We start from the raw sequence: 22,793 nt of genomic DNA on the forward strand, positions 1-22,793 counted from the left end.
CGCAGCCCTGGTGGGAAGGAGCATAGCTCCCCTGGGCAGGCAGGCTCAGCGTCCTCCAGGGAGGGGGTGGGGGGCTCCCTGCTGGCTGCTCTGCAGGAGCTGCTGGAACAGTGACTGGGGCTGACTGCGCAGGGCAGAGGGCGAGTCCAGTTCTACCACCCTCCCGGCTTGCAGCACCAGCACCCGGTCAGAGTTTAGGATTGTGTTGAGCCTGTGTGGGAGAAGATTGTCAGAGATGGAAGATGGGGTACAATGTCCTAAAGAAAAGCTGACCCGATTTCCCTCCAGGTCCCTCCAGACTGCACAGATCTGTCCCCCACAGGTTCGAGTCCCTGGTTCTGTGCTATGGGAAGAATGGTGGTGTCTTTCCAGATAATGTGCTACCGAGGGCCTGGGGCTGTACCTGAAGGAAGAGGAGCTGAGGTCCCCAGGCCTTGACCCCCTGCCCACCCAATGCTGTCTCTGGGGTCTGATCTCCCTCTGGGCCTGCACTGTCCCCGAGTGTCCTCACACCTGTGGGCAATCGTCAGCACTGTCTTGCTGGCAAAGCGTTTGCAGATGGTCTGCTGGAGCAGCTGGTCTGTCTTCTGGTCCACACTTGCAGTGGCCTCATCGATGCATAAGATCTGGACCGTTTGGAGCAGGCAGCGGAAGGAAGAGAGACTGTAACCTACCTACAGTTCCCCACCCTCAGCTCCTCCCTGAAACCCCTCTCCAGCCCCCCTCCTCCCTCCTGGGTGTCCCTTCCTCTTGTCTTACCTTGGCATCTGTAAGAAGAGCCCTGGCCAGACACAGCAGCTGCCTCTGTCCCAGCGACAGGTTCCGGCCCCTCTCTCCCAGCTCTCCGTCCAGACCACCTGGAAGCAGAGCATCTCCACTGCGGAGGGCTGCCCTTTGCTTCTCACCCGCTCTTCAGGCCAGGGCCTGGCACTCACCCACAGCGCTGATCACCTCACTCAGGTGGCACTGCTCCAGGGCTTGCCACAGGGCCCCGTCCTCATGGAGGCCCTGGGGGTCCAGGTTCTCCCGAACAGTCCCACTGAACAAAAAAGGCTCCTGGGGGATGACAGCTAGCTGGGATCTGGGGAAAAAGGACATGGGGGGGCGCAGGCTGGAGATGTGTCTATCTTCTGTGGCACAGATTTGTCTATGGGGCCTGGCATTTCTAAGGAAATCTGGGGGTGAGATCCAAACATCACTCCCTCTGCTTCCCACCCTTTTTCCACCAAATCATCAGTTGTCAGCCACACACCTAGGACAGCACTGGTACTGTGAGAAGTACCAAAGAGATAAAGGCCTGGACCTGGCCTTATGGAATTACATTTTATTGAGGTGTTCAAAGCCAGAACCAATGGGCTGACCTGTGGTACTGACCCCAGAGACGGCAGTGGAGAGGCAGGAAATGAAGAGGGTGGGAATGGGGTGCAGGCACTTCTAAGCGGGAGGAAGTCAAGGGGCGAGGTCAAGCCGTAAGATAAAACCATCACAACTTGAGAGAGGGCAGAAGAGGCAGGCAGGGAGCTCTGGGCTTAGGATGAGACTTCCTTACCCTTTCCATGTTGTGGGACTGGGGGAAAACGATGCTAAGTTAAACTGGGAATGGGCAGCTATAACTTCAGATGAGGTCACTGTGGCCAAGTACACTTGACCCAGGCCCCAGGCTGCACCATGTACTGCCTACCACACCCGAGGCTCATGGCATCTTGGAATACAGCTCCTGAGAGGCTCTGATTTAGAAGGCAATGGCTAGTGTCTGGAGCAGAAGGTGTGCTCTGGGAAGTACAAGAAAGATGGAGATGGGGACGCACCCAAGCTGGGGTCGCAGCTGACCTGTCCTCGCCTATCCACCTCATCTTCCTTGTCTGCTGACTGGCTGCCCTGAGTCTACTTACACTCCCCAGAGTAGTCCCACTGCCCTCCTCCCTCCTCACAAGTCACCTGTCCCCCAGACCTGAGCTCAGCCAGCTCCAGCTGGCTGGTGTCCACGCCATCTAGCAGCACCCGCCCTGCGCTGGGCTCCAGCAGCCGGAAGAGCACCAAGAACAGGGAAGACTTGCCGGAGCCTGTCCGGCCTACAATGCCCAGCTTCTCTCCGGGCTCCACTCGGAAGGTCACCCTGTCCAGGGCATTTGGCAGCCCTGGCCGGTATACCAACACCACGTCCTGGAACTCCACGCTTCCCTGGGTCAGCCACCTGATGCCCTGCTGGGGTGTCTGTGGGTCAGAGGTGAAGGGAGAACGATGTTGAGGACAGAGTCGGAGGATGGAAAGAGGACATGAGTGGAGAATGGCAGGTGTGATCACATGATCACAGAGGTGCAGGAAACAGGGAGAGAGGAGAGGATGGACATGGACGGAGGGGACCGTGGAGAAAGGTGCCAGTCAGATGAAGAGGCTCAGGGATGTGAAAAGACGCCAGGGACGGGGAAGGCTGGCCGGGGGCGGCAGGGCAGACTCACCTGCGGTGGCTGGCCTCGGGGCTCCTGAGGAATGTCGCAGGCATACTCCTCCAGGCGCTCGACACTCACCATCATGCCTTCTGTCTGTGTGAAGCTGCTCACCAGGCCCGAGAGCAGGCCCGTCAAGGACAGGGCATAGGACAGCACGAGGCCCACCAGCCCTGGGGAGAGGGACAGCCTCTGCTAGGGGATGTGTGTGGGAGAGGGTGTGCAGAACAAGAGGCTCCCAGCCCTGGACTGCAGGCGGTCAAAGGGGAGAGGAGCAGGCAGACGACAGGAGCTAGGCCGGGGCAGAGAAGGCTGGCTGGAAGGACTGGAGTCCCCTGGAGAAGGAAGCTCGGAGGGGTGGCGGGCAGAGACCAAGGAGGACCGGGGACAGAGCAGAAGGGCTAGGGGTAGGCGCGAGGAAAGGATGATCACAGAAGCCTTGGGCTGGTCCCAGATCCACCACCGCCTGTGGACTCCTTAGCATTAAAAGGAGGGTGATGATGGTACTGATGAAGCATCCTCACAGGGAACACTGGGCAGGAGGTGACAATGGTGGGGGACGGGGGGGGGGGGAGGGAGAGGCACCGGGGGTCTGGGTCAAGGACCTGGAATGACTTGCTCCTAAAGTAAGGGTGACGGGTCCCTGGGCGGCACCTGGGTTGGCAAGGCCCTGCTGGTGCTGTACCAGGGCGATGGCGGCGATGGCGCTGACCACGGCTGCCCCCATGAGCTGCAGTCGAATGTCCAGCCACTGTGTCGTGGCACAGGACGCAAACTGGCACCTCTGGTTTAGCTCCAAGAGGTGCTGGTTCTCCTCCTCAAACCTGGGGAAGGAAGAGAAGGCACACCACTGCTGCGCTGGCCTCGCCCTTCCCCGGCACCCTTCCTGGAAGCCGGCCTACCTACCACCTGCTCCACCTCACTCCCTGATTTCACACTTCCCAAGTGTCCTCTCCCCGCTGTCTACCCAAGGACAGGCTCCTTTACTTCTAACCCTGTCCCGTATGCTCCCCCATTACCGTCCCCCCGCCCCGACCCCGACTCTGGCTGGGAGATGCACCTGTAAGTGGCCCCTGCAGCCCGGAGCACCGGGAGGCCTGCCAAGGTGTCAGCCAGGTGGGTGTAGAGCGGAGACAGGGTGAGGCTGCCCAGGCGCCGCAGCTCCCGGAAGGACGCCCTGTAGCGCAGCTGCACTCCGTAGTAGATGAAGCCCAGAGGCGGCAGCAGCAGCAGCAACCAGGGCAGACCGGAACCCAGCACAACCAGGAGGCCCAGCAGGCCTACGGAATTGGCCAGCAGGATGTTGAGGAGGAAGGGCAGGCTGTCGTCCACACAGGCTACATCTGAGGAGAAGCGGTTCAAGACCCGGCCCGAGGGCGTGGAGTCGAAGAAAGTCACGGGTGCCTGGAAGAGGGAGGGGTTGGCCAAGGTCAAGGGCTGCAGATAAAGAGCTGGAGGGCAGGTTGGTGAGGGGTGAGGTAGGAAAGATGGCCTTCAGTAGAGAAAAGAGCAATGTATCCCCAAAGTGTGGGAAGAGAGAATCGGTGGAACTCGGCGGGAACTGCCTCAAGGTGAGAAAGACTCCAGTTCCTCAGGCCAGTGGCAGCCCTACAAGGCCGTGCCAAGCATCCATCACCTTCTGGGCTGGACCCGCTTACCGCTCTTTCAAGAGCAGAGAGCTAATCTTTCTCTACGAGATGGGCACGTTAGGCCAACAAGTGAGCCGTAGATGTCAGGAGGAAAACCCTGCCCGTGGCTGGCTGGAGTGTGGCATTGCCAGTTAAAGGTGTGGTCATGGGCTGGCTTGAAACCCAAGAGACTCCTGCCTCAACCTTCCAAAGTCTGGGCTTACCGGTGTGCACCACCAGGCCTGGGAGGGGTGGATCTCTGAAATAGCTCTAGATAAAAATTGCCAATAACTAGGAATAAAAATATATTCACAGAGTGGGGCATAGTTGTGCACACCTTTAATCCCAGCCAAAACAGGCGGACCTCTGTGAGTTTGAGGCCAGCCTGGTCTTCATAGTGAGTTCCAGAACAGCCAGGACTGCATAATGAGACACTCTCAAAAATAACAACAATACATGCACAAGAAATAAAAATTTAAAAACATTCATGCACATGAAACACAGGCATTCTCTAATGAACAAGCGAAAAAGATAACATATTAACCCCCTTAGTAAGGATGCGTATCGAGAAAGGGAAGGGAAGAGGAAACAGTATAGACATGAAAGGAGATAAAGAACACAAAAGAGAAAACAGGCCTTGCATGAACTACAAAGTCAAGCCTTAGCACCTCAAGTCCAAGATGAAACTCAGGAATGTTCTCTTGTTTGCCCTCTTTATGGATGAAAACAGGCTGAAACCATAGACTCAAACCCAGCCACACGGACTCCGAGGTTTCTGGTCTGAGATTGTTATACGCTGCCCCCTCTGTCAGAGGCTGCAGTGTGGACTGCGGGACACAAGCCGGGACCCCTCCCACCTTCCCATCACCTCACCTTGAGGAGCTGACGCAGCAGGCGGTGGTGTAAGGTGGCAGCTGCTTGAAGAGCCCCTGCCGCAAAGAGCACCGCCCGGAGGAGGGTGCACAGGGAGTTGACGCCAGCAATGGTGGCGTACACGGTGAGGTAGAAGTGGACATCTGAGGAGCCATTGGAAGCAGCTCCGAGCAGCGGGATGCTGAGTAGTGGGGAGGAGACTGTAGGTAACCCAAAGAAGGCCTACTCAGGGGTCCCTTCCCTTCTCTTTTCCCACCCTCTAAAAGACACAGTTCCAAGCCTGCCCTCCCTCCCTAGAGGTTACTGGAGAGCACCAGGCCTCCTCCCGGCCTCGGCCACTCACTAGAAGTTTCTGGAGGAAAAGAGAAGCAGCGGTGGGGAGAAGAGCACTGTGGATCCTGGGCTGGAGGAAGCTGGGCCCTCCGGAGAGCTATTCCTGGCTGTCTTCAGCTGAGAGAGCCAGTGAGAAAGCCACCAGTCAGCACCGTTGCGTGTGGCTGGACGTGGATGGGAGGAAGAAGCTGCAGACCTCATCTGCTTGCTCTGCTGCTCAGACACCACACTCTCGGCCCACAACAGTCTCCCTCTTCTGCACTCCGCCCTGAGCCTCCACATCTTACCACTACCCTTGCTTCTTCCTACTGCACACTGTCCCTAGACCTATCACCCCTCAGCTCTGTGGACAACTTGACCAATTTTGCAGAATGGAACTTGCCTGGATGGCAGATCAAAAGAGAGCTGTGGAAACCCAGTGTGGTGGTGCACACCTATGATTTCCACACTCAAAAGCTGAGGCTGGAGGATTGCAAATTCAAGGCCAACCAACCAGCTTGAGCTGCACAGTGAGACCCTGTCTCAAAAAACCATAATAGTACTTTTTTTTTTTTTTTTTAAAGATGACTATGATGAGGGATGGAGAGATGGCCCAGCAGTTAAGAGCTCTTGTGGCTCTTGCAGAGATCCCAGGTTCAATTCTCCAAACCCACATGATCATTCACAACCATCGGTAACTCCAGTCCAGAGGATCCGATGTCTTTGGACCCGTGTGCACCAAGCATACATGGTGCACGACACACATGCAGGCAAACATCATACAGAAAATGGATATTTAGTTAAAAAGGAGGACTACGATGGAGTCTAGCTGACCACCGGAATCCTCAAAATTGGGGCACACTTTTTGTACAACTGTTGTCTATGCGTGGTAAGGCTCTGAGCTTGGGGTGATTCCCAGGTGACTAGAGTCATGAGCACCTGGACAGCACGGCTGGGGATGCGGTGGAGGGGGCAGGTAAGGACCTTCTGGGGTAGCCTCACCTTGCATGAGAAGCAGAGAGACGAGGATGGCGATGGCCAGGCCGCTGCCCATGGCCCTCCAGTACGCTTGGTACACATGCAGGGCCACAGCTCCCTCATTTTTGCTTTCTTCCTGCACTAGGCGACCAGATGTGCTCTGCTCCATCTCCAGCCCCTCTGCTGTTTTCTCTGGGTTCTGTACTGACAGGGACTTGCCTGTGAGAATCAGGAAGGCCTCAGAGGAATTACGCTTGACATGGGAATGTTTTACAGGAGCAGGCAGGCTTTAAAAATCATTTCCCTTGTGTGCTGATAAAAAGCAGAGTTCCAGGACAGCCAGGATAAAACAGAGAAACCCTGTCTCAAAAAGCAAAACAAAACAAAACAACAAAAGCAGCCCAGGACTGGCGAGGGCAGCAAGCCTCTGAAGAGCGTGACGGGTCCCAGAGTTTGACTCCTAGGACTTTGAGGAAAAACAAAGGAAAAACAAACATTTCCATGTGGTGACATATCTATGATCTCGAGGCCAGTCTAGGCTACTCTGGAAGTTCAAGGCCAGCCTGGGCTGTATAATGAGATCCTGTCTCATCTCTTCCATGACACACATATAGACACAAAGGGGAAAACTCCCAGCCCTTTCTGCCCACCTGAGTCAGTCACTTGTTCCTCCTCAGCCCAGGCTGTGGGGGCAGCTTGAACCAATGGCAGAATCTCAGAGGGAGGCCCTGGAAGGCGGCAGGGGAGGAGGCTGTTATGGGTCTACACTATGCCTTTCTAAATGCGTGTGTAATCCCACCTTCCTTCCCCCTCTCTGGCCATTCTCGCCAGCCTGCCCAGTAGGACTCATTAGGTCCATTGCTGTGTGCCTGGAGTGGAGCCCACAGACGTTCCATAGCCATGAGTAAGGCCCGCCCCCCACACCTGCACCGGTATCATCTGTCAATACTGTGGCGGAGCCTTTTCTCAGGTTCTACCTCAATTCCTGATATTCCGGCTGGGCCTCACGTCTCCCTACTGCTTTGCCAATGAGCTCTGCAGGTGGCCATGCCGCTCTGGACAATAATCCATCAGAGCTCTGCTGTTCTTTCTTTACAAGAAGGTTGTTCCTTCGGGTCAGGTCACTGCTCACTTCATGACTGCTTTCAAAGCTCCCAGGCAGCTAAGTTCTAAGAGCTCAGGCACATTGCCATACACGCCCCCGCCCTGCCCCCATCCCACCCTGGTCTCCTGTTTCCTCAGGCTGGTTCTGTGGAAGGGTGGCAGGATCCGCGACACTCCACCTGTCATTCCACATCACACCAGGGCAAGCGTTTTCTTCACCACGTTACCTGTTCGGACCAGGTGCCCGGCCTCCATCAACAGCACCACATCAGCCCTCTCCAGGTACTCAGTGCGGTGGGTGCACAGCAGCCGGGTCGTGTGGCTCAGCACTCCCAGGATGCACCTGTGTAGCAGGTGGTTGGCCACATCTGCATCCACAGCAGCCAGAGGGTCGTCAAGGAGATAGAACGCTTTCTCCTAGACAGAATGAACATGGCAGGCACGTGCGTCTAGTGCTTTGCTGGGCGCCAGTGCCTCAGGCCTTTATTTTTGCCTTGAATTAGAAAATAGGGGGTAGGATAGCCAATAACTAGGAACATGGAGTGAGGGAGGAAGACATCAACAAAAATATTCCTAGCCCCTCCTCGGCCAAGCTCCCACAGTGCTAGATCACTTCCATACCCCTGACCTAACTACCTACGCACCCGCCCAACCTTAACTTACCTGGTAGACAGCTCGAGCGAGCGCAATCCGGGCCCGCTGCCCACCACTGAGAGTCACACCCTTCTCCCCCACCTCTGTCTGGTCTCCGGCAGGCAGGATCTGAAGGGACAGACACCCAGCGGTTAGCAAATTCCCCACACCTTCTACCATGTCTCCTTTCCTTTGTAGGAAAGATCACAAGGCCTTCTAAGCTTGAGACCGCACTTCAGTTTGGGACGAGTGATTTAGAGGAAATAAGCCCAAATTCTAACACCTGGCAGCTACTGAACACTTACTATGTACTTAACACCTTCTAGGCTGTGGTGGTTTAAATGAGAATGGTCTCCATAAGGCTCTCATGTGTTTGAACACTTGGTCCCCAGCTGGTGGAACTGTTTAGGAAGGACTAGGAGGTGTGGTCTTGCTGGAGGAGGTGAGTCACTGCAGCCGGTCTTTGAGGTACAAAAGCCAACGTTATTCCCGGTTAGCCCTCTTTGCTTTGTGACTATGGTCTCAAGGTGTGAGCTGTTCACTACTACTCCAGCACCATGCCTGTCTGCCTGTTGCCATGCTCCCTGCCATGATGGTCAAGGACCTCTGCAACTGTAAGCCCTGACTAGCTCTTCCATAAGTTGCCTTGGTCATGGTGTTTTATCACGGCAATAGAAAAGTGACTAAGACAGGAATTGTATCATTGGAAGCCAGGAAGATCTCATAAAGTTGGCATTATTTCCTCTCCACAAATGGGACCAAAGCACAGGTAGGTAAACCATCTTGCCTGTACGATGTGAAATAAATGATAAAGGGATACAAGATGACCCTTGATCAAAATCAAAGGCCTCGTGTCCAGGGAAGTTCCATATTTATCTGAGCAGGCCAGGGGTGGCAACAGTCCTGGAGGAGACATGGGGATTGGCTGGAGAACTCACAGGAAAAATCTGGTTTCTCTCTTATGCTTTAAGTACTTGGCTTGTGGGTATGGGGCAATGTATTGGACTCAGCAGCTTTCCCAAGGATTCTAAAGAAGATTTGACTCTTCTAAACCTTCCTATTGGGTAGGCCAAGCCTCACAGAGAACTAGCCTGGTTTTGGAGGCCTCAGGGCTCTTCTAGCTGCTGTGTGCAACACCCTACCCATCCTCCTTGGGCCTTACAGGGAAGTGGAGACCACGCAGCTGAACACTCTAGGAGGCCCAGGGGCTGATGCTTGCCCTAGATATGTGACACCTGTGCAGAAGCACTTCCCAGAGAAGTAAGTCTAGTCTGGAGTGTTGGGGACATATGGGGAAGCAGGCAGGTGAGGGTGTCGAGACAGGTACTCACGCTGAGATCATCGTTGAGGGCGCAGGCCTCCAGCACCTCCATGTACAGCCGGGCATCAAATGTCTTCCCAAAGAGGATATTGTCTCGGATGGTGGCACACTGGATCCAGGGCTCCTGGGTGGCCAGTCCAAAGCCTTTGGACAGCCCTGACACTGACAATGACCCACAGAGCCTGCAGAGAGCCAGGGCAGCACGGGGACCAGCTCCTTACTGAGCCCTTGCATGCCCAGGCCCTGTCTCCCGGACGCTTCCTCAGATGTAGCTGGCAGCCTCTGAGGTCAAGAGGTCCTGGCTGTGGGCTCACGATGGACTGGAGAAAGCAGCTCTTTGGCTCCAGCCCAGCAGCGTCCTATAGACACTGTGGAACCCAGGTGTGGCTCATCCTCACCTGCAAGCATGCCTCCCTCAAATCTTCACCCCTCTCTGGACTTCTTCCCTATTTAGCCACATCTATGACAGCAGATGTGACCTCTCTTCTTGTTCTAACTCTTATGACGCGCTACTGCAGTGGTTCTCAACCTGTGGGTCTCGACCCCTAGGCCCACCAGAAAACACAGATATTTACATTATAATTCATAGCAGTAGCAAAATTACAGTTATGAGGTAGCAACAAAACTAATTTTATGGCTGGGGGTCACCACAACATGAGGAACTGTATTAAAGGGTCGCAGCGTCAGGAAGGGTGAGAACCACTGATCTAGTGTTAACAATGATCTCCCCGCTCCTTTTACTTGTCAAGTTTTGTCAGATTTTTTGAGATAGGATCTCATGTATCCCAGGCTAGCCTTGAACCTGCTGTATAGCCAAGCATGACTTAAACTTCTTATCCTCCTGCCTTCACCTCCTGAGAGGTGTAGATTTATACCACTACGCCCAGTTTTATGTGGTATAAGTTAGGCAAGCACTTTACCAGTTGAGCAAATCCTAGCCCAGATTTACTTTGACGACCTCTGAATCTCCAGACTGAAACCACCACCCTAGAAAGGGGCTGAATTTTACCCTTTTTGGTATATGTGCACCCCCCACTCCTCCACATACACACACACACACACACACACACACACACACTCACTCACTCACAACATTCCCACATACAGCAGGGGCCCAGGAAATCGCTACTGAAGGGTGGAGCCAGAGTCAGGGGCACACTGACAGTTTGTTACCTGTGGAGCTCCCCAGTGATGGCGGCCAGCAGCGAACTCTTCCCACAGCCCACCTTTCCCACGATGCCCACCAGGACGCCCTGCAGGGAAGCCACACAGTCAGCACTGCCTGACTGCAGGGGGAAGGGGTTGGAACAACAGTCTCCCTCGTGATGTTCTTGACTGACCCTCTGGGCCTCTCTGGGCCTCAGGTAAGTCTTCAGGGAAAGATGTCTCTCCACCCCTCGGACAGTGTGGGCCTCAGTGACGGCCTGCGTCTGTCCCAGAGAAGGTGCATGCTTTACTCTCAGTTTCAGCCTGTAAAAGGCCTCTGAGGGAGAGAGACCTGCCAGAGGGAAGAGGAAGGTATCTAGGACTCCTCAGGTATGCTGAGGCAGGCACGGGAGGAGGGATTCCTGTCTTTGGGGCCATGAGGCTGGGTTACATGCCTGTCACACTGGGCAAAGGCAGAGCTCTGCAACAGGCCCTTTCTTGCGATCTGAAATTTAAACCATCCTGTTCTTCCTTCATTTCTTAGTTACGATGTACAGTCACAGAGCTGTTTCCTGGCTCAGGAAGAAAATCCAGGAATGTGCAGGGGCCTCTGCAGCTTTGTCCAGGATGCCCACTCTATGTAAGCCTGGCTGACCTATCTGCAGGTGGGCATCTTTCTAGAAATGAGGGATCCGGGCTCAGGCCGCTCTTCCTTGGCTAGAGCTTACACGTTGGAAGACTGGCTGCAGTCACACTTCTGCTCAATGGAGAGTCCGCAGACAGCGCGAGGCCAACACACAAGCAGGCCAGGAGCGCTGCAAGTTGAGGCCTGGTCCTGGGCCGCTTCTAAGATCTGTGTTCTTGTCTTGGACTCTGTGACTCATCTATGTATTCTTATTACAAATTCTTGTTTGCTTAGGCTAGCTCCAGTGGGTTTCTATGACTTCCATCTATCTATACGTAAAAAACCCCCAACACATTAGTAAAATTCCTTTGAACAATTCCAGCCCTGTCTTGCCTGAACTAAGAAGAAAAACAAAACATTCAACAAAAGCCAGAAACGTGAGCCAAATGTGGTAGAGGCCATTCAGCCATTGCTGGAGAACTCTGGGTTGAGACATGGGGCAAAGGGTTAGACAAAGTTCAGGAGAGCAGAAACTCAGGACCAGAGTGAAGACGTCACCGTCCTGTAGGAATGTCCCATTACAAGCTCTTTGACTATATACGCCGTGTCAGGAGTCACAAGGCATGGCTTTTGTCACGAGACCACATGGGGATCACCTAAGTTGTTTGTAAAAGTCCCTGGGGTCTGTCTGAACTGTCCTGCAGCTGGAAAGGGACACAGGAGGGGTACAAACACACCTTTGGACCAGGTGAGTGTGAGCTGCCCATATTGGGAGGAGTGAGCAGTGTGAGAAGAAGGTAGGGAAGAGTGGGATGCACACGTGAAGGGGTTGTCTCCCCTCGGATTGGAACCTGCACACCAAGCCCCACCTATCCTTCCCTCCCAGGAGAGCTGCATCAGCCTTGTGTACCCGTCTGGGCAGCCTGCTTTTCGGGAGCTCTCCCAGGGTGTGTGCCTCACAAACCTTTTTCACATTGAGGTGACTGATGAAGGTCTTCTGGCTCGTGCCAATCGGGTCCCAGGAGAACAGGGCTTCATGCAGCTCCAGTGCCGTGGATGGCTCCGTGGGGGGATCTAAACGGAAGGAGCCACTCATGCCATGCTCCTCCACCAATCATTCATCCCATGCTCCTCCACCACTCACCCCATGCTCCTCCACCACTCATCCCATGCTCCTCCACCACTCATCCCATGCTCCTCTACCACTCATCCCATGCTCCTCCACCACTCATCCCATGCTCCTCCACCACTCATCCCATGCTCCTCTACCACTCATCCCATGCTCCTCCACCACTCATCCCATGCTCCTCCACCACTCATCCCATGCTCCTCTACCAACCACTCACCCCATGCTCCTCCACCACTCACCCCATGCTCCTCTACCACTCACCCCATGCTCCTCCACCACTCACCCCATGCTCCTCTACCACTCACCCCATGCTCCTCCACCACTCACCCCATGCTCCTCTACCAACCACTCACCCCATGCTCCTCCACCACTCATCCCATGCTCCTCCACCACTCATCCCATGCTCCTCTACCAACCACTCACCCCATGCTCCTCCACCACTCACCCCATGCTCCTCCACCACTCACCCCATGCTCCTCCACCACTCATCCCATGCTCCTCTACCACTCACCCCATGCTCCTCCACCACTCACCCCATGCTCCTCCACCACTCACCCCATGCTCCTCTACCAACCACTCACCCCATGCTCCTCCACTACTCATGCCATGCTCCTCCACCACTCACCCCATGCTCCTCCACCACTCACCCCATGCTCCTCCACCACTCATCCCATGCTCCTCCACCACTCACCCCATGCTCCTCCACCACTCATGCCATGCTCCTCCACCACTCACCCCATGCTCCTCTACCAACCACTCACCCCATGCTCATCCACCACTCATCTGCTGGGATGTAGTGGGGAAAGCAGTGGACGTCACTGAGTCACCTGTCCCTTATCGACCTGTCCAGAGCTAATTTAGCCTGAGTCTGTTGAGTCTAGCTTTTGTTCCTGACTTCTCTGGAAACATCTATGCACACAGTCCAAGAGGCTAAGGCTGGAGAGGTGACTCAGTGATTGTGAGCACTGTTCCAGAGGACCCCAGTTTGGTTCCCAGGATCCACATGATAAGGCTCACGCCTGTTAACTTTAGTTCAAAGGGAACTTCTGGCCTCCGTTGGGTATCTGCACACATGTGGCACACATACACATACTTAGATATACATACATACACAAAAAATAAAATAAGTCTTAAAACCAAAAGATTGTATCACCCCCCTCACCGTGTACTGGGTTCTTCCCTCTAGGCCCTTCCCCCCGTTACCAGGGCTGTAGTAGGCCTCAGGGTTGTAGTTTGGAAGGTCGAGGAACCGCTGGATCCGGTCCAAGGATACTTTGGACTCCAAGAGGCCATTGATCACCCAGGGGAAGTTGTTGAGAGGAAGAATGAGCAGCCGTACCAGCGCCAGTGCCGTAAACACCTAAGTGGGGGTGAGGGCGAGGCGTTAGTCCCTGAGTCTTGCTCTAAGGGTGGCCCTGTGGACTGATCTCCGGAGGCAAGAACAGGGCAGCAGCAGACCTAAGGAGCTGGCTGGGCTACCCTGGGGTTGGAAATGGCAGAGGCCAGCCTGGTCTACAGAGTGAGTTCCAGGACAGCCAAGGCTACAAAGGGAAACCCTGTCTTGAACCCCCTCCCCCCAAAAAAGACAGAGGTGGCCATCCTAAGAATTCTAGAAATTCTGAATGTTCCTTAAGAATGTAGGTTACTATTTTTGTTTGTTGACTTTTTGAGACAGGGTTTCTCTGTGTAGCCCTGGTTGTTCTGGAACTCGCTTTGTAGACCAGGCTGGCCTCTAATTCACAGAGATCGGCTGCTTCTGCCTCCCGAGTACTGGGATTAAAGGCGTGCGCCACCACGCTTGGCTGCAAGTTACTATGCTGATGCTGGAGACAGATCAGAACCTCACACACGGTAAGCACTGGCTCCTACATGGAGCTACACACAAACCCCCAAACTTCTCTTGATGAGCACATAACCTAGGTCACTCTGAGACTTCCTTGTAATCTGAGTGACAACAAAGGTCACTAGCCTTGGTCAGACCTAACACTAGATTATTGACCCCTGCCCCAAAGGCCACATCAATCCCAGTTAGATGGCAGCCTGGGCTACACAGGGACACCTTGTCTGTCTGTCTGTCTGTCTGTCTGTCTGTCTGTCTCTCTCTCTCTCTCTCTCTCTCTCTCTCTCTCTCTCTCTATATATATATATATATATATATATATATATATATATATATATATATATATACATATATGCACTTCTCCACAAAAGGACTTAACCCCAATGGAGATGAAGAAAGGAATCCCTTCACACACACAAAGAGCTATATATCCAAGATCATAGAAAAATACCCTCAGAGAGCACCTCCTTCGCTGGGAAAGGACAAGGCAGCCAGGGGTCCTCTTTCTTCCCCGCCCCCAGTTAACACTAAGGGCCTGAGCCCACATTTCCACTCCATAGCAGCCCCTTCCCATTTCTTCCTAGCCATCCTCTCCCTCTGCTGGCTGGTTTTCTGTCAACCTGAGGAGGACTTGAGAAATTGTCTCCATAAAACCTTTCTCAACTGAGAAAACATCTCCATAAGATCAGGCTGCAGTCAGGCCCATAGGGCATTTTCTTAATTAGTGATTGATGGGGGAGGGTCCAGCCCATGGTGAGTGGTGCCATCTCTGGAGAGGTGGTCCTGGGTTCCATAAGCAAGCAGGCTGAGCAAGCCACGAGGAGGAAGCCAGTAACATGACCTCTGCATCAGCTCCTGCCTCCAGTTCCTGTCCTGCCTGAGTTCCTGTCCTCACTGCTTTTGATGATAAACTGTTACATGGAACAGTGAGTGGAATAAACCCTTTCCGCCCCAAGTGGCTTTTGGTCATGGCGTTCCATCACAGCAACAGCAGTCTTGGCATAGTCTTGGTAACCCGAAGACCCCTCCCCAGCTCTCACCTTGGTGGCCGTGAGCTGGTGCCCCATGAGGACGTAGGTGACGAAGATGACAATGCAGGTGACCACAGGCAGAGCAGCCCACAGGTACACGCAGGCTGCATCCAGGTATTTGATGACCCGGAGTCGTCCCAACTCTTGAGACCGGAAGGCCTTTACTCGGTCCCCCAGGGCCTGCTCCCACCCGAAGAACTTGATGACTCGAATGCCACTCAGCAGCTCTGTCATGAGCTGGAGACAGGGACAAGAGAGCGGTGTGAAGCTGAGACATCGCTCACACACCTCCGCTTGGCTGCCGGGTGGGCTCTCCCTCTGGCTGGAGGACCCCAGAAGCCCCTCACCTTAACCCGGGCATCCTTGTGGTGTAGCATCTCCTGATTGCTGGCCATGATGCGGGTGGCAATCACTTTGTTGATGGGTACCAGCAGCAGTGCCAAGACCAACCCAGCCACGAAGGCCATGCCCACCTGCTGGTACAGCAGGTAGAGGGTGATGGCCAGTTGCAGAGGCAGGCCCCAGGCCTCATGGAAGCTGCCAGCAAAGTTGAGCAGCCTCTCGGAGTCGGTGCCTAGTAGGTTCAGGGCCTCCCCAGTGGGAGGACGGCTAGGCCCAAGCTGCAAGGCCTTCCGGTAGAGGATGCTCAGCACAGCGCCCCGGGCCTGAAGCGTCACTTTCCGGAGCTCATACCCATATTGATTCTGCAGCACCGCACTTATCACAGCCCCACTGGCCAACCCCAGGACGTAGAGCAGGCCGTGGCTTAGGGGCTCCTGCCCTTCCTCCAGGAAGCCCACCAGCAGGGAGAGCAGCAGAGGCCCAGAGAACGCCAGCATGGTCCCCACCAGCTTCAACAGTCCAAGGGCCAGGTAGCAACATCCAAAGGCCCCATACAGGGCCCTCCACAGTTGGGCCCCCTCCTTCCAGTGTGCTTGGAAGGCGCGGGCCAGGTAGGCAGGATGCAGCCTTCGGGGGAGTCGGCAAATGTCCTGGGGCTGCCGGAGCTCTCCACGGACTCCGCGAGAAAGCAAGGGTGCCAACCAGGCATAGGAAAAACGTGACAACCAACTCTCTCCATCTTCAGCCACCTCTGTTTCTTGACTCTCAGAGGTCAGGAAGTGTTCCTGAGTCCAGGGCTCTCGTGGCCCCCCAAGGGCTGCCCAGCCCAGTCCATAGGCCAAGACTGCTGCCAGCTGCAGAATGAGAAGACAGACACGGCCCAGGGGTCCTGGGAGAAGCGGGGGCAGGAACGTGCCTCGCTGGCAATGCCACAGCAGAGTCAGAACCAGGGCTGGAGCTGGTAGGAAGGCTGCCAGAGCCAAGGCCGAGGGTCCACGGGAGCGGCCATGACGGGAATGAACCAATGCCCACAGGGCCAGGCTGTGGGTGAACCAGGCCACAGCCGTCACACACCCTGCCAGCACCTCTAGCCCTATGGGCCCTGGGCGTGACCCTGGAGGCAGAGCAACTGGAAGGAGGTCTAGCAGCGGGAAGACAGACAGAAGGAAGGAAGCTGTGAGTCGGAGGCGCCAGCCAGGACTGAAAGGTGGGATGTAATCGGAAGTCCTAGCGAGAAAAGAAAAGGAGGGTACATTACGGCTGACTCCAGGCTCAGACACGCCCATCACCTCCAACAAGCTAGATGAAATAAATTCCCTTTCTGGCCTGTGCATGGCCTCCCTGCTCTACTTTACCCTGGAACCCAAAGCCTTCCCTTACGGGAAGCCTTCCCAGATTGCCCAATCAATTTTCTCATTTACCCACAGGCTTTCTGATTCATTCTTTTGCTACAGGTACTAACAAGTCCGAGTTAAAGTTATATGTACCATGAAGATTCTAATTAGAAAAAAAAAAACCCCACAAATTTTACACAAAGATAAACATTTTTATAAAAAGGATCCACATGAGAATACCCTAAATTCATCTGAAGCATCCTGGGGTGACATGTACTTATAACAGCTCTTGTCCTCTAACAGGAGAGTCTACATTTACAACACCTCAGAATACTCTGCTCCAGCCTTCCCCCAGGTGTGGGTCTCTGTGTGACCTCTCAGCTCAAGAGGATCATCTTTCACTTCATCTACATCTTCTTAACATCAAAAATGTTTTTCACAAACGAAAGGTTTATATTAAGAATCAAATACAGGGGCTGGAAAGATGTCTCAGTCTTAGTGGTTAAGAGCATTTGCTGCTCTTCCCAAGGACCTGAATTCAGTTCCGAGCAGCCATGTTGGGCAGCTCACAACTGCCTATAACTCCAGCTCCAGAGCATCCTATACCCTCTGGACTCCACAGACTCAAGAGCATGCACACACGTGCAATACACACACACACACACACACACACACACACACACACACACACACACGAGAGAGAGAGAGAGAGAGAGAGAGAGAGAGAGAGAGAGACAGCGAGCATACACTTTAACACACACATATACATATATTAAAAAAAAAAAGAATCAAATACAGGCTGGAACCAAGTGTGGAAGTACACACCTTTAATTCCAGCGCTAGGAAGGCAGAGGAAGGTGGTCAGTTTGAACTCTGAGTTTGAGGCCATCCTGGTCTACTTAGCAAGTTCCAGACCAACCAGGGAACTACATAGTAAAATCCTGAAAAAACAGAAAGCCTCAAATACAGGCTGGGTTTGGTGGAGCACATGTGGTAACCAGCAGTTGGGAGGTAGGTTAGGAAGACCATTAGCTCCAGGCAAAACGGGGCTATTTGACACCCCATCTTAACACCTCTCTCCCCATAAATGGAATCAAACACAAGGCCAGGCATGATGGTACACCCTTGTAATCCCAGCACCAGACAGGGTGGAGATGCAAAGATCTCCATGAGTTGGAGGTCAGCCTGGTCTACACAGAAAGTTCCAGCCCAGCCTAGGCTACATAGCAAAGTTTTGTCAAAAAATCAAATAAAGAAAAATTTGTAGCAGTGAATGTCAGAATGCATTGAAAGTTCACATAAAAGAAAACTGGGCAGGGGGAGGCATGGCACGGGACAGATGGCTGTTCTTTCGGAATCTGAGTTCGGCTCCAAGGACCTGCAGGATAGCTCACAGCCCTCTGTAACGCTACTTTTAGGGCACCCACTGCCTTCTTTTGCCCTCCAAGGGTACCAGACATGCATGAACTACATATAAATACATGCAGGCAAGCCCTCATCTACATAAAATTCAAGAAAAAGAGAAGAAGCAGAGGCTGGAAAGATGGCCTAGCAGGGCTGCTCTTCCAGAGGACCAAGGGGTTCAGATCCCAGCAACCGGTTACATAGTGGCTCATAGCTGTCTGAAACTCCAGTTCCAGGTGATCTGATGCCCTCTCCTCTGGGTTCCTCAGGCACTGCATCCATGTGGTACACAGACATACACTCAGGAAAAATGAATAAATAAACCTTTAAAAACCGGAGGGTGAGGCCAGAGGCACGCCTTTGACCCCAGTGCTCTGGAGGCAGAAGCAGGCAGATCTCTGTGAGTTCCGGGTCAGCGTGGTCTACAGAGTGGCATTTTATTTCAACAAAACAAAACAATCAACCTGAGTCTGTTATGCTCTTTGGGATGCTGGGAAAGTTTAATCGTAAACAAAATACTTTGATTGTTTTTATTTTCCCTCACTTTGAAACGGGGTCTCACTATGTAGACCAGGCTGACTTCAAATGATCCTCCTGCCTCAGCCTCCAGAATAGCTTGGACTATAGGCATGTGTCACTTTGCCTAGCTAAGGCTGGTTTTTTTTTGTTTTTGTTTTTGTTTTTGAGACAGCAGAGTCTCTCCACATAGCCCTGGCTGTCCTTGAACTCACAGACATCCACCTGCCTTTGCCTCCCAAGAACTGGGATGAAAGGCTACCATGCCCGGCCTGACTGGATCCATCACAGCAGGCTGTGGGTATCTGTGCTAACCTCCTCTAGGTTTTTCCCTCATTCTGCAAAAGAGACAGAAAGATTAACTTGGCCATCCAAGAACTAAATATGAAATCAGGGGGAGTTTAGCACCAACATCTTACGACACTGAGCCAAGTTAGTTCTAAGGTTTTGATGTTGCTCTTCTCCTTACTGCTTCCCTTCAGCTGAGTCTGCATCTGCTTTTAGACTAGGGATAGCACAGCAGGGTTTCATGGATCGAAGTGGTGTGCCACTGGCCCTATAACTTAAACACAAGTCATCTCTTTTAGATAAAACGTTTACCCATGTTTGCCCCCAATCCATGGCAGTTGTGTTTGGACATTTAGAACTCTGCAAGACAAATGCATTGGCAACTGTAAGGATACTGTTTAAACGCCTTGTTTCATTGAACCTTCTCAACATTGCAGAGGAGGTAGGTGACTTGCTCAGCTAAGGGCGAACAGTCAGCTTTTTTTCTGCTTCTGCCCTACTCCAGGAACTTCGCAATTCCAGGCATACCTGGAAGATGTGAGTTGGCGTCTGGCTGCAGTCTACCCACCTTGGAGTGCCCAAGTAGCAGGCACTGAGGACGGCGAGGAGCGCGTGCGGAAGGACGCTGAGCACCAGCTGGGTGAAGCAGTGGCCCGTGGTGTCGCCTTCCCACAGCGGGAGCGGTCGCGCCGCATCGGTGCCACACAGCTGGGCCAGGAGCTGCTCCATAGACACCTCAACAGGGTGAAAGCCGAGAGTGACAGGGCTCCGCACACAGTGCCCAGCCAAACTCCGCCCCCTCGCCCGGACCGCCCCGCACTTCCGCCTCGCGCTAGGGCCCGCCCACTCTTGCGGTACTTCCGGAGCTAGATAGGAAGTCTCGGTACCCAGAGCAGGCCAGTTTCTAGATCCTGGTATTCACTCCGCTGCTTCTGTCTGCAGCGCCCCCGGAATCCAGAACTGCAACCCTAAAGACGTTTGTGCCAAGTTTTAATATCCCGAGTGTTGGTGGGGAGAAAGGACGCGCGCCAAGGCCGCGAGCGCCCCCTAGAGGCAGGAAGACCTGTCAGCGGATGCTGTTGGTCCCGCCCACACACAAGCCTCTGCTCTGCACACAGCTCTCTGCAGCTAGCGCCTCTGTGAGCTGCGCCCAGAGCGTGGTTGTGTTAGGGCACGTTTCTGTCATTTTGCTTGCGCAGGAACCCAGCCCTGTCCTAGTGCAAATTCATTTTTAGTACCCTGTCATGTGGAGTGCTCGCTCCAACTTATCTACTGCGTACTAGCTGGCACATGTACACTTCTAATGTTTAAAGAGCTGGAAAGCCTTTAAACATGCCTGCCATACTGAGGAATGCTTACGGACTCGTAACCGTTTATCCCCGTATCCTAAGGCTGCATGATCTTGTCGGAAATTATCTAATCTATTTGAACCTAGATTTTTTTTTTTTTTGCTATGGAGATAGTAATTCCCAATTACTGTTGATTTGTATATGTAATAATAATGTATATGTATAATATGTATAATAATTTGTATATGTAATAATATGTAATAAGAGCTGAAGCGGTGGCACAGAGGTTAAGAGTGCTTCCTGCTCTTTCAGAGGACATGAATTTCATTTCCAGTACCCATGTTAGGAGGCTCACAACTGCCTATGACTCCAGCTCCACGGATCTAAGGCCTTCTTGGCCTCTCTAAGCACTTGCACACGTTCATATACACGTAATTTGTTTGTTAGTTTTTGATTTTTTGAGACAGGGTTTCTCTTTGTAGCCTTGGCTGTCCTGGAACTTGCTCAGTAGACCAGGCTGGCCTCAAATTCAAAGATCTGCCTGCCTCTGCCTTGCGAGTGCTGGGATTAAAGGCGGGTACCACCACCATCTGGCCGATACATATAATTTTTTATAAAGAATGCTCAGGTCAAGTGCTTTGCTTAGTCATTTCTAAATATTTCATAGTAATGAGAAGAATGGAAAATTTTGGACATGCAGATGGATGTGGGTTCGAATCTTGACTCACCAATTTTAACAGTGCGATGACATTTAGGCAAGTTACATTTTAGCTTTATGTTTACAAGGTGTATATTGGTATCTACTTCATAGGTATCTACTTCACAGGAGTGTACAGTGTTGTGGAAATAGTTTTTTCAAAAATAACTCTTGCCTTCTGAAACTGAAGACCTTGCAACCAAGTTAATGAATGATATGCCTTGAGACATTTAAACTATGTACCCAGTCTGTTTCCCTATTGTGTATTCAGTCTGTTTAACTTGCCTTTAAGAAAACAATGTAGCCACCTTTATTAAGACTTGGACTTCTCCGGTAATCAGCGTTTACAACCTAAGTAAAACCCATAGTTTTCATCTTAAATTAGGTATTCTTCCATGTCCCTGATCCAGACACAATTGTGTGTGTGTGTGTGTGTGTGTGTGTGTGTGTGTGTGTGTGTGTGGTGTTAATCATTTGCTAAAAGCAGCCAATAGGGTGAATGCAACCTTAAGGAAAGCAAATATCTACCATAAATGTTGGAAGCAACATATGGATATAGGTTGATAGCGCCTGTTTTCAGGTTGGGGTGCTATACTGGGTTGGTTGGTTGGTTGGTAAGTAAAGTAACTTTTTCCTTTGTAAAACCCTGTTAAATTTTTCTGTAAAAGCCAGGAGTGGTGGCACACACCTTTATTCCCAGTCTGGGGTGAGGGTGGGGTACAGAAGCAAACAGATCTCCGTGAGTTCAAATCCAGACTGTTTTACATGGCAAGTTCCAGACCAGTCAATGCTGCAGAGTGAAACCTTGCCTCAAAAATATTTCTGGAGCCCATCTGTGATGGTGCATGCCTTCAGTCCTAGCCCTTAGGAGGCAGAAGCAGGCAGATCTCTGTGAGTTTGAGACCAGACTGGTCCTCAAAGTAACTTACAGGACAGCCAGGACTATTAAACAGAGAAATCCTGTCTCAGGAGATACATAAATGTGTGTGTGTGTGTGTGTGTGTGTGTGTACACACACACACACACACACATATATATATATATATATTCCATATATATGTTTTCATATATATGATAGAAGAAAGCCCTCATCCCTTTTCAATACCATGTTTTCTGTTCTATAAATATATAGCAAAGAACTTTGTTAGGGATGGATGTCACTCACACAACCAGAGTTAATAGACAGAGTAGACAAGAGAGACAGAAGGGACAGGGAGAGAAATGGAGAATTCACATTTGGGCTCACTCTTGGCTTAAACCACTCCAAGAGAAAGAACCTTTTTTCCTCCTCAATGTGGCATGGGCACACAGTGTCTACTTCATGTGGGGGGTCTCCCTAAGGAAAAGTAGTTTAACAGATAGTTGTGATGATTCTCTTTGGGTCACAATAAGAAGCCCTATATTTCTTTCTTTCTTTTTTTTTACTTATTTATTTTTATTTTATGCATATGTGTGTATTGCTTGCATGTATGTCTGTGCACCACATTCTGCATTACCTGCAGAGGCCAGAAGAGAGACTCCAGTCCCCACTGGAGTTACAGACAGTAGTGAGCTGCCATATGGGTGCTGGGAACTGAACCCAGGTTCTCTGCAAGAGCAGGGTTCTCAACCACTGAGCTGTAGATGTAACCAACCGTCTTATTAAATAAGAAACACAGAACCAATGCAAAGAAGAAAGCCAAGAGATCAGAGCTAAGAGCCTTACCCGCCTGCTGCAGCTAGCCTCTTAAGCCAAGAGACCTCTCCGAAAGAGAGCTAATTCCTATCTGTTTGTCTTTATATAGACTTTCTGTTCTGCCTTCTCATTGATTGTAAAACCAACCACATGACTGCCTCGTCACTGTCTGTTGTACAGC

At 52.3% G+C, this 22,793-nt stretch overlaps 1 protein-coding gene across 1 annotated transcript; it reads right to left on the minus strand.

Annotated features, from left to right (window-relative positions):
* Window positions 1-45: 45 nt before the first annotated feature.
* Abcc10 (ATP binding cassette subfamily C member 10) lies at window positions 46-19,736 on the minus strand. Its single transcript, XM_059282203.1, has 21 exons — window positions 19,520-19,736; window positions 15,415-16,636; window positions 15,077-15,304; window positions 13,400-13,556; window positions 12,032-12,141; window positions 10,470-10,549; window positions 9,307-9,478; window positions 8,006-8,104; window positions 7,570-7,759; window positions 6,889-6,966; window positions 6,263-6,457; window positions 5,292-5,445; window positions 4,949-5,129; window positions 3,508-3,851; window positions 3,102-3,271; window positions 2,460-2,620; window positions 1,952-2,214; window positions 936-1,081; window positions 760-857; window positions 514-626; window positions 46-211 (listed from the first exon to the last, which is right to left on the minus strand). Exons 1-21 carry the CDS (start codon window positions 19,678-19,680, stop codon window positions 46-48), a joined length of 4,488 nt encoding a protein of 1,495 aa, XP_059138186.1. The 5' UTR covers window positions 19,681-19,736.
* Between the last annotated feature and the right edge of the window lie 3,057 nt (window positions 19,737-22,793).

Source organism: Peromyscus eremicus, chromosome 16_21 (assembly GCF_949786415.1).
Source record: "Peromyscus eremicus chromosome 16_21, PerEre_H2_v1, whole genome shotgun sequence".
Taxonomy (NCBI): domain Eukaryota; kingdom Metazoa; phylum Chordata; class Mammalia; order Rodentia; family Cricetidae; genus Peromyscus; species Peromyscus eremicus.

What these genes read in the sequence shown, in the direction of transcription:
- Abcc10 (XM_059282203.1), bottom strand. Translation starts at nt 19,680, where the DNA reads ATGGAGCAGCTCCTGGCCCAGCTGTGTGGCACCGATGCGGCGCGACCG. An exon ending in TCGCTCGAGCTGTCTACCAG is followed by an intron (nt 7,760 to 8,005) that starts GTAAGTTAAGGT and finishes CATTCTGTCTAG; the next exon opens with GAGAAAGCGTTCTATCTCCT. An exon ending in CTCTTCTTACAGATGCCAAG is followed by an intron (nt 627 to 759) that starts GTAAGACAAGAG and finishes CAAACGGTCCAG; the next exon opens with ATCTTATGCATCGATGAGGC.